Source organism: Chionomys nivalis, chromosome 4 (assembly GCF_950005125.1).
Source record: "Chionomys nivalis chromosome 4, mChiNiv1.1, whole genome shotgun sequence".
In the NCBI taxonomy this organism is placed as follows: Eukaryota; Metazoa; Chordata; class Mammalia; order Rodentia; family Cricetidae; genus Chionomys; species Chionomys nivalis.
In genome coordinates this window covers 49,973,808-49,989,582 of record NC_080089.1, presented here as the reverse complement: position 1 = coordinate 49,989,582, position 15,775 = coordinate 49,973,808, and the positions used below count along the sequence as shown (strand labels likewise).

The following is a 15,775-nucleotide window of genomic DNA, read 5'->3' as shown; positions in this document are numbered from 1 at the left end:
GAAATTGTAGGGGACTCAATGAGATATAAACACACCAAAGGAAATATGCAAACCATGTTTTTTTTCTTTACAAAGCTAAGATCCATCTAAATATTGTTATTGAATTAAAGGTAAACTTGGAGGTTATGCTAGTTAGATATGCTTATATTGACCAAGGTTTCTGTCCCACCCGGTCCCACAGTCATTCAGTCCCAAAGAGGCACACAAAGGTCTACATTAATTATAAACTGATTGGCCTATTAGCTCAGACTTCTTATTAACTCTTTCATAACATCTTATATTAGCCCATTACTCATGTCTGTGTTAGCCACGTGGCTTGGTACCTTTCTTCAGCGAGGCATTCTCTTCTTGCTTCCTCTCTGTCTGGGTAACAACTGCAGACTGATTCTTTCCTCTTCCCAAAATTCTCCTGTTCTGGTTGCCCCGCCTCTACTTCCTGCCTGGCTACCAGCCAATCAGCGTTTTATTAAAAATAATACAAGTGACAGGATAAAAGACCATTGTTCCACAGCATGCTTAGAAAGTGAAGGTTCCAAAATTTGATTTGTCCAAGAGCTGAGAACATAGCCCAATGTTTTTTAAATTGATTGACAGTGTTTTAGAGATGTCTGTTTAATTACTTCCCTGGCTAAGTTAGTCATAAGTAATGTGTTTGTGTCTTTTATCTTCCTTCTGAAATTGAATCATACTTTATTCTTCAGAACCTGCCTAATAATTTATGCTCCTTTCCACCATTGAACCAGGAAATAAAGGAAAGCAGAGGATAAATAGCTTGAAAAAACACAGGGCTAGACTTTCTGTTAACTGTTTTTACTCAAGAACCCTAATGTACTGTTCTGCTGTCTTGTTTGCAATTGCTTCACTGAAAATCTGTTCCTGCTCTGTCCAGCTCAGTCTGTAATCTTAACTTCCTAATGCACATTTCTGAATAAACCAACCCAGCATGGCCTCATCCTTTTAATCTACCTGACCAGTTCAATGAAAACTTAAGGATGTGTGGGTGGGTGGATGTGTTGCCCCTTTCTCTATGAGTGAAAAATGACAATGCCTTATATCTGTTAAAAAGTGTATTTTTATATATGGAGATCAAATGTCAAAATAACATCTTTCCTTCATCAGTATCTTACTCTCCTGGTTTGACATTTGGATCATAATTTTGAAATTATGTGATTTGCAAAACCGTAATATTTGAACTACGTTTCTTCCCTTCTTAAGAGATAATTGCATATCAAAATAGCTATCTGAATGTATTTATCTGTGTAAAGAAATGTTGACGTGTGACCAGATTGCATTTATAAATATTAGTATAACACTAGCATAAGTTGAGTAAATAGCACACCACATCAGTACAGTTTAGAATGACTCATTTATCAGTCCAGTCAAATTCATTACTCAGAAATAATTTACAACAGACTTTGAGGCCCTATAGAGATGATAAAAATAAGTAGGATAAAAATACCTGTTTAGGGGAATTGTCGAGAATGTTGAATACCGTTGAGATGACATAATCATCAAATATGAATTGTAGCACTTTCCCACACTATTCAGTTACCTTTTAAAAAATAATAACTGCCTAAGACAGTTTTGAAATAATGAAACTTTACTGCATAGAATCAGTAAGCATACCCAGTGATTTCTCTGGAATTAATGAAAGTTTACCATGTTTCAGACACTATCTCATCTTGTCTATAAGCCAGCATTGCTTAATGATGGCTCCTCTGTGTTTTTCTTAAAATGGTGAGATTTTTAATATTTAGCCTTCTTTTCTCACATGAACTATAAATCTGTATGTATTGGTTACTGAGTTTCCCTATGGTTCCAGATCAGCCATCAAGTTCTGCAGGGCTACCTACGTTTCTTTAACATTTCAAATGCGCACCTTTTTTGTTTGCTTGTTTTTGTATTTCAAGGCAGCATTTCTCTGTGTAACAGCCCTAGCTGTCCTAGAACTAGCTCTTGTAGACCAGACTGGTCTCAGCCTCACAGAGATCCACCTGCTTGTCTTGTCTGTCAGTTACTGGGAATAAAGGCATGTGCCACCACCTGAGCGGTGGTGCATCTTATTTTTTAAAAGAAATCTCTAATTATTTTTCGATTTGTAATATGTAAATCACATTAGATCTCATGCTTACTACTTCAAACCCTCCCATAGTATCCCCATGTTGTAAAATGGCTCCTCCTTAGGCTCGGATGCATTTTGTGCCATCCCCTTCCTCACTCTTGGTCCACTGCCCCTGGTTCTCCTTTGGTTTCATGTGTCTGCTATCTTATGCTTGCATGCTTCTCTCCCCAGCTGGGATAGGAGCTTCTTAGAGAAATCTCTCCCTATGGTTCCAGGGGAGGACACTGCATCTCTGACATTTACCGTACTCTGTAGTTGCCATTTTTATTTGTGTAGTTATTGTCTTCTTTACTATTGACATAGACGAATAATGAAGATAATGAAGACAAAGTTCCAAGTACTTTGACAGGAGAAGTTATTTAGATATTTGAAAAACAAATAAATATGATTATTCTGATTACTCTTACTCTTTAGCTTCATAGTTTAACCTCATAGTGATTCAACTTGCATCTTTAATTTGATTCATGGGGGAGAAGCTATTATATTTTCAGATTGACTTGATAAAGCAATGTAACTAATTTTTAGAAAATATCTCTGCCATGAGTGTGGGAGAGATCCTCCCCCCATCAACACTTGAAGAAGATGGGAGAGCTGTCCCTGCCCCTTACCAGCTCTAACACTCCGAAGAGCAGGCCCTACACCTCTTCTGGGCAGCACAGCAGAGCCACCCTCTTGGCAGAGGTGTGGGTGAGCCAATTCTGATGGTGTGAGCATGAGAGAGCTGTCCCCATGACTCACCTATCTTGTTCTCGGCATGGGCAGGAGAGAGATGCCCACCCATCAATGCCTTAGGCAGGTGAGAGAGTTGGCCCTGCCCCTCATCAGCTGCAGCACTGTGGCACCTACACCTAGCCTGAGCAACACAGTAAAGCTGGCCCTGAAGGTGTGAGTGTGGGAGAACCAACCCTGTAGAAGGGAAAGCCAGAGAACTGGCCCTGCCCCTTGCTCATTGCTGCAGGGGTTGAACTAGCCAGGACAGTGCTGGAGAGCTCACTCTGGTGGTGAAGACGGGAGAGCTGTCAGGCTGATCAACCCTGCAATTTACCCAGGCCCAGAACCAGGCTTATGTGTTGGCCCACCCCAATGTCTACCCCATCTGTGATCTGCTGGAATATGGATGGGGTGGGGGTGCTGTCAGTCCTGTGGACCCAGGGCTACAGGATCCCCAAGACACAGTACAGCAATGGGATGTCCAGCAAGAGTCCCAATGAGGGCCCAACATTGATGGTTCAGCAGAGACCAGGGACCTCAGACTAGACCAATGATTCTTTGCGATATACGCTGCATCTAGAAATATATGGATATCCTTTGCCTTATGTCTATTATCTATTTATGAGGAAGTACATATTTCTCTTTCTGGGTCTGAGTTACCTCACTCAGGATGGCTTTTTCTATCTCTAACCATTTGCCTACAAATTTCAAGATGTCATTGTCTTTTACCACTGAGTAATACTCCATTGTGTAAATGTATCGTATTTTTATTATCCATTCTTTGGTTTGAGGGGCATCTAGGTTGTTTTGGCTATTACCAATAGTGCTACTCTGAACATAATTGAGCAAATGTCCTTGTGGTGTGAGTGTGTATCCTTTGGGTATATGCCCAAGAATGGTATTGCTGGGTCTTGAAGTAGATTGATGCCCAATTTTGTAAGAAACCATTACTGATTTTCAAAGCTTCCAAAGATTTTACTCCCACCAGCAATGGAGGAAGCAAAGGACAACCAGCCTTCAGGCCCCAACCCCAGAGAACCTAGGTAGCAGAGAGGACCCCAAGAGAGACATACATAGTTCCTCCTAAGAAGGGGGAAAACATAAGATTTCCTGAGTAAATTGGGGGCATGGAAGGCAGGGGTTGGGTGGAAGGGGAGAGGGAAGTGGAGAAAAGATGTATAGCACATTAGATAGGTCCAAACAATTTAAAATAAGAAGGATTTAAAAATGTATAGATAAGGGGTTTACTGTGTGAACCACTCTGCCACACTACAGCTTCCATGAGATTTTCCCCCTTCTTCCTTTTTTATTTTTTTTTTCCTTTTTTCTCTTAAAATTGTTTTGTTTTATTTGGGGACGTATGGATGGGTGGGATCGGGAAGCATAATGTGAAAGACACAGAAGTTTTTTTAAAAAGCCAAAAAAAAAATCTATGCCATGTAGTTGGAAACTGGACCACTGTCATGTTGTCATGTTCTTTGTACATTTATCTTTATAGACCTTCATTTACCATTAAGTAGTTCAGAATTGGGATTTTTTTCCCTAATAAGTATTTTGTAAGGTGATTGCTAGAATCTTGCAATAGAATAAAGTATTGTGTGTAACCAAAGTCAACAGAATACGTGTGTAATAAAAACCCATTCCCTAAGCTATTTTCCATTTGGTTAGAATTCAGTACAGAACAGTTTAACCCTGAGTTTTATCATATTACTAGATAACCCATGGCTAGCCTGGCGGTGGTGGCGCACGCCTTTAATCCCAGCACTCGGGAGGCAGAGGCAGGCGGATCTCTGTGAGTTCGAGACCAGCCTGGTCTACAAGAGCTAGTTCCAGGACAGGCTCCAAAAACCACAGAGAAACCCTGTCTCGAAAAACCAAAAAAAAAAAAAAAAAAAAAAAAAAAGAAAGATAACCCATGGCTAAATAATTTGCCACTGTCACAAAGCATGGGACATAGAGCCAGGACTCAAAATAAGGCGTGGTTGACCCTAGGTTTCTCTGTAGTTTTAGAGCCTGTCCTGGAACTAGCTCTTATAGACCAGGTTGGCCTTGAACTCACAGAGATCCGCCTGCCTCTGCCTCCCGGAGTGCTGGGATTAAAGATGTGTGCCACCACCGTCACCTAGTCCGGCTAGGATTTTTTTTACTTTAAAAAAAGTCATAGAAGTTTATTTTACTCCTGTGTTTTATTGGGTAAAACCTTTGAACTTATATACTTATATTTGATATCTATTGTTGTATTTTTGCTTTCTTGGTTTGTTTAAGAGTTATACATAAGTTTAGAAAAATTTGAGTATTTTAATTGTTATTGAACACTAGAACATGGAAGCCAGTAGTAAATAACCTTTAAAATAAAAAAGTGTATAATTAGATAGGCATGGTAGCACACACGTCTTTAATCCCAGCACTCTGGAGGCAGAGGAAGGTAGATCTCTATGAGTTCAAAGCCAGCTTCATCTGCATAATGATTCTAGGGTAGGCAAAGGCAACATACTGAGACCCTGTCTCAAATAAAAAAGTCTGTAACTAAAAGCTCATCTTACTTCTTAGAAGAGCAGTTTCCTTCAGGAGCTCCATGCAGCTAGAACTGAGTGAAGAGTAGCAGCTGTGAGCAGCCTGACGGAGGGAAACTGCTGAACACAATGCAACTGCCAGAGTATACCACAGGCAACAATTTCCTTAATTTTTGTCAAACACATAATTTGAAATAATTATGTGCTTACAAAAATAAACAGAATAAAATGAGGTTTATAATCTGTAGTTTATATTCACAAATGTCTCAATGTTAAAAGTTGAATGTAATTTGATTTTATAAATTATTTTTAAACCAAATATATAAAATTAAGATAATCTAGATTATTCTATCTCAACACAGGTCCCATACCTAATTTATCTTCTATTAGAAGTCACATGCCATATAGTACATCTAATATGTTAAAATATTTTTGGGGTTTTACTTAATAGACCTTCCTTTCTTGCACTTTATCAAAGATTGGTAAGAACCAGTGAGAACTAAGTTGACAGATTGGAGTCTTGATTTAATAATAATGTGATCTTGTTTTATATAATATTTTAATTCTAATTAAAGGAAATAACTGTTAGGAAAAATATAAGATCTGGTTATAGGAACTGAGAGTAAGGAGGAGACGGCTCAGTTCTCTTACTGTTCTTGCAGAGGAGACCTGAGTTTGGTTCCCATACCCACATCAGGCAGCTAATAATTGCCTGCCACTCCAGCGTCAGGTACCCAGTGCCACCTTCTGATCTCCTTGGTCACCTGCACTCCTACATACTGTGGTACACAAATCCACTTAAGATACATATAAATATGTATGTAGTTATAAATAAATCTTTTTAGAGGAGAAAATAATGGATCTTTAAATTTTTGAGAAAAAAAACACAAATTAGCCAGTTTTCATTGCCTTGTCAAAACTTTGGGGTTTATTTCCTCCATATTCCTAAAGCACTGTTTCTCTGCAAATTGAGTCACTAGAAATAGGAAATCTTCGCAGATTTGTTGGTTAAGAGCTTCTAATCAGTTATCTGTAACATGAATTCTAAAATCTCAGAGTCAGATATAGGGGTTAATGCTGAAGATCAGCGAAGCAGAGAAGCCAACCACTAGAGAGTTGTTTTACCTCTACCAGTGCTCAGACCGAAGGGGTGATCCTGTCCTTAGACTGTATCTCCAGACTCCACCAAACCTCAGACTGCACTGAGCCCCTGTCTCCTCCCTCATTATATTCCTCTCTCCACCCCACCCAGCCACATCACTCCTGTCTCTACCTCCCTAGTGCTGAATTAAAGGTGTGTGATCCCTAGTGCTGGGATCACCTTTGTGTGATCTCTGTTCCTCTTTTAGACTCAGTCTCCTGTAGCCCAGGGTGGCCTTGAACTAACAGAGATCCCCTCTCTCTTGTCTCCTAAGTCTTGGAATCAAAGGTGTGTGCCACCACTCGCAGACCTCTAGTGGCTTAGCTCTGCACTCTGATCTTCGGGCAAGCTTTATTTGTTAAAATTTGAACAAAATATCACTGGGTTCTGCAACAAATTGAGCTGACCTTGTCACATGAACCTGTATGGAGAGGCTGAGGCAAGAGGATAAGAAGTAAAAGGCTAGCACGGGTAACTTAATGAGACACTACATTAACATAAAAAGTGAAAATTATAAATCAAACCTTTAACATTAAGTATTTCATTTCAAAAATTATTAATCTTTTAGATTACCATTCAGCTCTAACTGATCATTTCTAATTGAAGAATATGAAGCTTACCCGTATTATGACATGATTTTTAACATTCTTGTAACCTAAGGAAACTCAACTGGCTTAGTTTTCCCATTTCTTTGATAAGAGTGAGGAAAAGCTGTCCCTGTCTCTCGGGGGAAGGGAAGGTTGTCACGGCATAGTGATGTAGTGATGATAGCATGTATCTGATTAGAATTTATTACATATCAAAATCTGTGTGCTGAGTTTTAGATTTATCAGAGCAGAATGAGAAATTTGTTTTATTATATAAACCCTAATCTGTATAACTTGAACTTCTCAGATATTTAATTGGAGCTAGCTTATAATTCAGAGGTTTAGTTCATTATTGTCATTCTGGGAAACACGGCAGCATGTAGGTGGACATGGTGCTGGAGAAGGAGCTGCGAGTTCTGTATCCTGATCTGCAGGCAGCAGAAGGAAACTGTGTGCCACACTGGGTGTAGCTTGAGCATATAAAACCTCAAAATCAACTTCCACAGTGACACACTTCTTGCAACAAGGCCACACTTACTCCAACAAAGCCACACTTCCTAGTGGTGCCACTCCGTATGGACCAAGTGTTAAAACACATGAGTCTATGGGGGCCATTCCTATTCAAACCACCACAGCTCTCCATAGGATCTATGAGCAGAAGGTCCTAGACCACTGACTAAGAGGCATCCCTGAGGTGAAAAATTAAGGAGAAAATTAAATAACATTGTCCAGTTAAGAATAATGGAAACCAAAGGTGCTCCACACAAAGGTGGTAATTTAGATTAGTTCTGTGAGGAAAGACTATGTATAGAAAAAGAAAGCAGGGCTACAGTGATCACTCAGCTGCTAAGAGTACTTGCTACTCTTCCAAAAGACCTGAGTTCAGTTCCTAGCAACAAAGATAACTCCAGCACCAGGTGATTCAGTGCCCTCTTGTCACAGCAGCACACACACATGTGGCCTACATACACACACTCATGTAAATAAAACTGATACAAATAAATCTTTAAAAAACAAAAGACCCTTGCCGGGCGATGGTGGCGCACGCCTTTAATCCCAGCACTCGGGAGGCAGAGGCAGGCGGATCTCTGTGAGTTCGAGACCAGCCTGATCTACAGAGCTAGTTCCAGGACAGGCTCGAAAAACCAAAAAAAAAAAACCAAAAAAAAAAAAAAAACAAAGACCCAAGGCTGGAGAGATGGCTCAGCAGTTAAGAGCTCTGGCTGCTCTTCCAGAGGTCCTCAATTCAATTCCCAGCAACCACATGGTGACTCACAGCCATCTATAATAGGATCTGATGCCCTCTTCTGGCATGCAGACAGAGCACTCATACATTACATTTTTAATTAGTAAATTAATTAATTAATTAGTAAGCCTTGGGGCTAGAGGGATGACTCAGCAGTTAAGAGCACTTGCTGCTTTTGCAGAGAACCTGACTTTGGTGTTGCTAGCACCCACATGACAGCTCACAGTCATAATTTCTGTTCCAGATTATCTGATACCTGCTTCTGGCCTCTGTGGGCACACACACAGAAAATGAAAATAAATCTTAAAAAAAAAATCCAAAATAGTGTACTAGACTGGGATGAACCTTGAAAACATTGTTTTAAAGAAGGAAGAAAGAGCATTCCCAGCCGTCAGGAGACAGAAACAAGCAGATCTCTGAGGCCTGCCTGGTCTACAGAGTGAGTTCCAGAACAGCCAGAGCTACACAGAGAAAAACTGTCTCAAAAAAAAAAAACAAAGAAAAAAAGAGGAGAAGAAGGAAGAGGTGATGGCCCAACTAGAATGTAGTAGCTTCTTGTAATTTGAAAAGGAGTAAGAACACATAAGTGAAGGAAATAGAAGACAACCAAGAAATTACAGAACCAGTAGAGAGAGGTGTTTTAAGTTGGAGACCAGCTAAGTGTTAATATAATTGAAAGGCCTTCAAAGTTGAGAACTGAGAAAGGATAATGGATTTAACCTAGGGGAATTGCCCTTGACCTTAAAGCAATTTCAGTGAGGTGTGACGCATAGAAACCACATCACAAAAGGCAGATGGGTAGAAAAGGGAGGTAGCCTGAATCAACCCTGGTAGTATAATAGCAACAACAATAGTAAGTTACCGCTGGAGTAATGCTTTTTTTGAAGACTTCTATACCTATACCATGGTTTTCTCCATTTAAACTGAAAGTTGTTGTTGTTGTTTAATCTTTATAAATAACCTTGTAGGAATTCTCTTATGAGCCCATTTTTGATTAGCAAATGGAGGGTTATAGAGATTGCATTTTGTTCAAGATCACATGGTCAGCAACTATGACAGATTTTAAACTCTAGCAGCCTGGCTTCTGAACACCCCACCCCTCATTTTTGAGAAGGTGTTGGTGTGAGGTTGAGACAAGGTCTTATGTAGCTAAGCCTGGCCTTGAACTTATTTCCTGGGGACAGAGATAACTGTCAACTCACCCTGTCTGAGCCCTCAGTTTTACATAATTATATTAAATATGAGAAATGTTTATAATGAACTAAAGGAAAAGAGAAGTTTTTGTGAAGTTTGTTTATGGGTTCTTATGTAAAAGGTAGGAAAAAGACAATTGTGGACATTTTTTTATTATAAAATGAAACACCAAAAGACACCAAAATCCAAAAAGTTACCTATAGACCGAGGAGGGGAACCAGGATGGAAGACTTCTGATTATGTCATATCATCTAGTTTTAATGTTGACCTCATACTAAGTACCAGGTTGTTTTATATATTCAAAGTAAAATTAGTTGAGATTACTTTTCCAAAGGCAAGAAACTTGGAAAACACATTATTTGTGTTATTAGAACAGTAATTTTTCATTAAATAAACTTTGTCAAAATTTTCTTAAATGCTAATATTGAGGTTATTTTATTTTGGTAAATGATTCTAAATGTTCTCTTTTACAGATTATCTTGCTAATCATGGCCGGTTAAATGAATCTGAAGCCAGGAGAAAATTCTGGCAAATTCTGTCTGCTGTTGATTATTGCCATGGCCGAAAAATTGTGCACCGTGACCTGAAAGCTGAAAATCTCCTGTTGGATAACAACATGAATATCAAAATAGCAGGTAACTGGGGTACTGTGCCTGGGAAGTGACCAGATGAGAGTCTTTGTCTGTATGGAGAGAGCCCTGCAAGCAGAGTCAGTCTTCAGCAAGATGTTTTTACCTGTGTGTGGCTGTAAAAAAGAAAATCTGTTTACTATTAACGTATACAGGGCAGAACTGTATTAAGTGGTCTGATTTCTTGGGAGGTTGTTGGACAAAAGTGAGACTTTTTGGATGGCTGGAGAGGGCCAGAAGTTCTGGTTCCTCACTCTAACTGGCTTCTCTTCTAATGCTGGTGGCTGTAGTGAAGATGCAAAAGGAAAAGAAAAGGCGATGGAAGCAGATTGAGAACAACACAGAGACATATCACACACGTGTTTCTGTGGTTCTGTTGGTGATGGGTGTTTGTTTGTTTGTTTGTTCATGGGTCTCATCTAGCCCAGACTGGCCTCACACTATGTAGCCCAGGCCATCTTAGGATAGTTGATTCCCAAGTTCTGAAATTACAAGCATGTACCACCATGCCCAACTCAATTATTAAAAAAAAAATTAAATTTCCTAATAGGCGTTTCTTTTTCTTCTTCTTTTATTAATCTTTGCCTTTTGAGATAGTGTCTTACTATGTAGCCTTGGCTGGTCTGGAACTCAGTATGTAGAGCAGTTTGTCCTTGAACTCACAGAGATTTACCAGCCTCTGTCTCCCAAATTCTGGGATTAAAGTTAACAATATGAATTTCTTAATTCATATAGTCAAAACTCACTCATATGTGGTAAAATATATGCCAGGCATTATGCTATGCTAAATATAATGGGATATGCATAAATTATTTCATAGCATATACATATATCAAAATTTCACATTGTGTGAAGTTTTTTGTCAATTATACCTTCAGTTGTACACATACAGAAAAATAGTATGTACAGAGCTAGGGATATATAGAGCTCAGCTAGAGAGCATTTGCTTGACATATGCAAGACCCTGGATTCAGTTCCCCTGTACCACATACAAAAGTAGCAAGGGTCTAACTATGTACCAACTTGGACAGAAACTTAAATGATGGAGCATCAGTCAACCTGAAGAGCCAGGGAAGCATCCCAGATCAGGAAGTGTTTGAACTTATGCCTGAAAGAGTTAACTGCTTGCCAAAAATGCAGAAGCAGAAACCATAGTCAGGCAGATGGAGACTGGGATAAAGATCTTAACTTCATATTCACAAAGGGAGCAGTAGAGGAGGAGCAGCTTAGGGGACAGAGTAGGAACGGTCTTGAATGTCTTGTCAGAGATTTGAGCATCTATTTCATAATTAATGGGAATCAAAGCTATTGAAGTTTAGAGTATGGATAAGTGGGATTAGAATACAAAATTAGCTTTGCATATCAGCAAACTCTGGCAGTAGCGTGGAAATGGCTTGAAAGCGTGAGAGCTGAACACAGGAAAATTTAGTGTATGGAATAGTCCTGGGACTGCACTGGTGAAGGGGAGGAGTGTCTTCTGATTTCTAACCTTTTGTTATAAAAATGCAATACATAGTAACAGTGTTTCCATAAGGGGTTGTTGGTTTAAGATCTTAGTTTTTATGTGTTTACTGCTTTCATTTCTGGGATTTCCCCCCCCCCATCATCTTTTATTTTTTTTATTTATTTATTTGTTTGTTTGTTTTACTTTCTGTTTGGCCTCATTCATTTTACTTATTTTTGCCAGCCTTCTCTTCTGGATTATTTTTTTCATTTTCTTATTAAAAGTATCAGCTGCCTAAAAATTACCTTTTACAGAAAAGCCCTCTGTACAGAAAAGGGGAAGGTGTTGAGACTTTAAGTTTGAACCCTGAGATTTACAAGGTGTTCAAAAACCTTGTGAATATGAAATACAGACTATTGCTCAAGGCGATAACAAACTTTGTCTGTCTTTACTATAATGCTGCCTCAAATATAGGTAGGTTAGTGCAGTGTGCCTGATGCCATACAGCACTTAAGTTTGCATTTTGTTGGGGTTTGCTGTTTTCATTTTTGCTTTTAAGTAAATATGAACGCTTCAAGGCTTTCTTAATTATATGGAAGATAGGTAAAATGTCAGGTGTCTAGAATTGTTCCCTTTGATTCAGATAGTGACAGTTGACATTGTATTAAGCCCTTGCTGTTTTCAGGTGCTCTCTGAGTTCTTATTCATTTTCACAGCGTACTTGGAAGCTGCATAGCTATCACCAGCATTTTTGTTTGTTTGCCTGTTTTGTTTTTTAATGGGAAAACCAAATGCAAGAAGGTCAGATAACTTTCTGAGGCAGCACAGGTAATCAGCAGCAGCTCTACAGTTCCAAGAGAGATCTCTGGCCACTCCTCTGTTCTTTCCAATGAGATCTCTGGCCACTCCTCTGTTCTTTCCAATGAGATCTCTGGCCACTCCTCTGTTCTTTCCAGGTATCATGTGTCAGTCATCAAGTGGAATCCCTATGTGAGTCTGTGTTCCACAGTCTGAGAACTCCAGACTACTTCAGGCAGCTACAGGCTCCAGCTAGGGAGCTATGCCAAGTACCAGTGAAAACTGATAGGAAAGAACCTGAACTGGTCAGGTTGTCAGTTGGGACAGATCATGAAGGACTCCATGTGTAAAGTTTAGACACACACACACACACACACATATATATATATATATATATATATATTTTTTTTTTTTTTTTGGATTTTTCGAGACAGGGTTTCTCCGTAGCTTTTTGGTTCCTGTCCTGGAACTAGCTCTTGTTGACCAGGCTGGCCTCAAACTCCCAGAGATCCGCCTGCCTCTGCCTCCCGAGTGCTGGGATTAAAGGTGTACACCATCACCGCCTGGCTAGACATATTTTTTAAACAAATTTCTCTCGAGTATTTGTAGGGGTTGTAACTGTTTAAGAATTTCATAATACATATAATGTATCTTGATCAAATCTACCACTCACATTTCCCTCCCAATGTCATGTGTTGCCCCCCCCTCACTGTGTCTACCTAGTGCTGTCTGTTTGTTCGTGGGGGCCTCCTTTGAAACAAGATAGCCTTTCAGGAGCTATATGTCCCTGAGGAAAACTGACTCTACCTCCCCAGCAGCCGTCAGTTGTGAATAGCTGTTGCTGCTGGGAATGGAACTTCATGAGTCCCCGCCCCTGTACATGCTGAGATTTTGGCCTCTGTTCAGGTCTTGTGCAAGAAGCCATAGCCTCTGTGTACTCTGCAAGTACTGTTTTGCTGCAGAGATCCACTACCTCTGGCTCTTACATCCCCCTCCCCTCCAGGATGATCCTTGAGCCTTGAGGGGAGAAGGTGTGGTATACACGTCTCACTTAGGACTGGACCACAGCAGTCTTATCCTCTGCACATTGACCAGATGTGACCTCTGTATTACTATCTATTGTAAAAAGAGTTTCTCTGGTAAGGGCTGAGATATACTGCTCTATCACTGGCAGGAGCTGGGTGGGCCAGAAGGGATAGTTCAGATTAGAAACTTGTCTTTTAAATAATCCCCCACCCAATATTTGCTCTTTATCAAAAGAATTTACAGCTTTAATGGCCCTGCCTACATTTAATAATCCTTTGATATCTTGGAATTCTTGACTTTTAAAGAAATGTACCACACTTGTTCTGTGGGACTATATGTAAAGAAATCAAAAGGAAAACAAGACAGAATTATTGCTAAATTTATTAACTTTTCCCCTGCTTTTTTTGCTTATTAAGATCTCTATAATTTGCTAAGTGTGAACTTTTAGGCCGCCTGTGTTAAAGTTCAAAGAGCAAATCAAAATCAAATTTTCATTTAAAATGTGCCTATATTTAAAAGACAGAAATTGAAGTATGAATTCCCCCCCGCCTTTAATTTTTCAAGGTAGGATTTCTCTGTGTTAACAGCCTTGGCTGTCCTGGAACTCATCTGTAGACCAGGCTGGCCTCGAACTCACAGAATCTGCCTGCCTCTGCCTCCCAAGTGCTGGAATTAAAGGCGTGAGCCACCACCGCACAGCTAGAAGTATAAATCTTGGTTAGTTTTCATAAATACAGAAGCATGGCTCTGAGATTAATTTTTAGCTTATAGCTTATGCTTCCTGTAATAATAACTCAACAGTGCAGAACCATGGGTTCACCCTCAGCTCTGTTCAGGTTGTCCCAATCATGAAATAGGAGCTTGGGGCATTTGAGGGGAAAGGCTGAAACAGAGCAACATGATTTCAGGGATTCTGTACTTGCAGCACTGCTCCTTCCTCGACATCATGGCTAATGATTTTTAATGCATTAAAGTAAGTTATCTTTAGTTTTAGTCTCCAACTTTCACATTTTGAAAGTTTCATAATAATACCTGTGATTCAAATATATTAGTTACTTAGAGGAAGTTTTCAGAAAATAACTACAACTCAGAGCTGGAGAGATGGCTCAGCAGTGAAGAGCTCATGATGTTCTTCCAGGGACGCAAGTTCAGCTCCCAGCACCCACAAAGTGACTCACAACCTTCTGTAACCAGCTCCAAGAGGTCCAGCACCCTCTTCTGGACTCTGTACACATGCATGCACATATGCACAATAGTTTAAAACAATAAAATAATAAAAATACATCTTTTTTAATTACCATAATTCAGAGACACTTTTAGGACTTATCAGGGCTTAGGTCCTGAGGTTGGTAACAGGCAATGCCAATACAAACTCTGGTGATGCCATCTGAATCTGTCACCTTGGCTAGGTTAATTAACCTCTCCAGGCCAGGGCTTCTGTTCTGTTAACTGGAAATTATTATGCTTTTCAGGAACAGTGTATAGAGATTAATAATTACTTAAGACGAGGAGGCAATTCAGTATAGTAGGTAATAAACAGACCACTTGAGGATGAATCCTGTCGTGCCGCTTACTGGCTTACTGACCTGGAGACATTTTCTCACTACCCGCCCCGCCCCCATTCTCAGTTTCCTTATCTGTAAAGGGGGAATGGCACAAGTTCATATCTCATAGTGGTTGTTACTTGAATTAATATTTGCAGAGTACTTAAGACCAGGGTACATGGTCCTGTTCAAGTGTTTGCAAAATAAATTGTTGGTTAAATTTCTTGGCACCAAGTAAGCACTCAGTAAAAGGAGGCTGCTGCTTGCATTTGAGACATAATTGATTCCATTAAAATAAAGCTGTAAAACTTCGATGGCCAAATAACCTCCTTCAGCACATAAAGTCCACTGGCCTAGAGTCTTGTCAATGCCGATAATAAAGGAACACAGAAAGTGCATCACTTGCATTTGAAAGTATTTGTCTGATCCAACATTCCCTCTGTGCAAAACCTTAAATGTAATTAGTAATATAGAATTAGCTAGATTAGTCTGACCTGTGTATCAGAAGTCACTTATCTTTAGTTCAAAAACATTTCTTTTCTGACTTGACTGGTAGCCTGTCACCTCTGCCATTGCTTACAGCTTTTCACTTACTAGAAGACTTTGAGATAAGGTATCTGTGTATACAGTTTCGGTCTTCTGCCCTAGAAATTAGAACGGATGGAGGTGAAAGAGGGAATTATTAAGAAATACTTACTGACCTTCCAATTACTATTGACATTGTTTAAAACTGGCAAGTGGCCTTGCATACGAAAGCCTGATGCCATACGTTCATCAGTCCTGCTTTGCAGCTCAGTTTCTAAAGCTGGGACAGTGGAGG

At 39.7% G+C, this 15,775-nt stretch overlaps 1 protein-coding gene across 4 annotated transcripts in view; it reads left to right on the top strand.

Moving 5' to 3' along the window:
• The window catches only part of Sik2 (salt inducible kinase 2), a 106,402-nt gene that overhangs the window by 56,814 nt on the left and 33,813 nt on the right, over positions 1 to 15,775 (top strand). For all 4 annotated transcript variants that reach the window (XM_057767824.1, XM_057767825.1, XM_057767822.1 and 1 more), the window contains exon 4: positions 9,988 to 10,149. In XM_057767824.1, the coding sequence (XP_057623807.1) occupies positions 9,988 to 10,149 (162 nt within the window). The remainder of the gene's footprint in view (positions 1 to 9,987; positions 10,150 to 15,775) is intronic.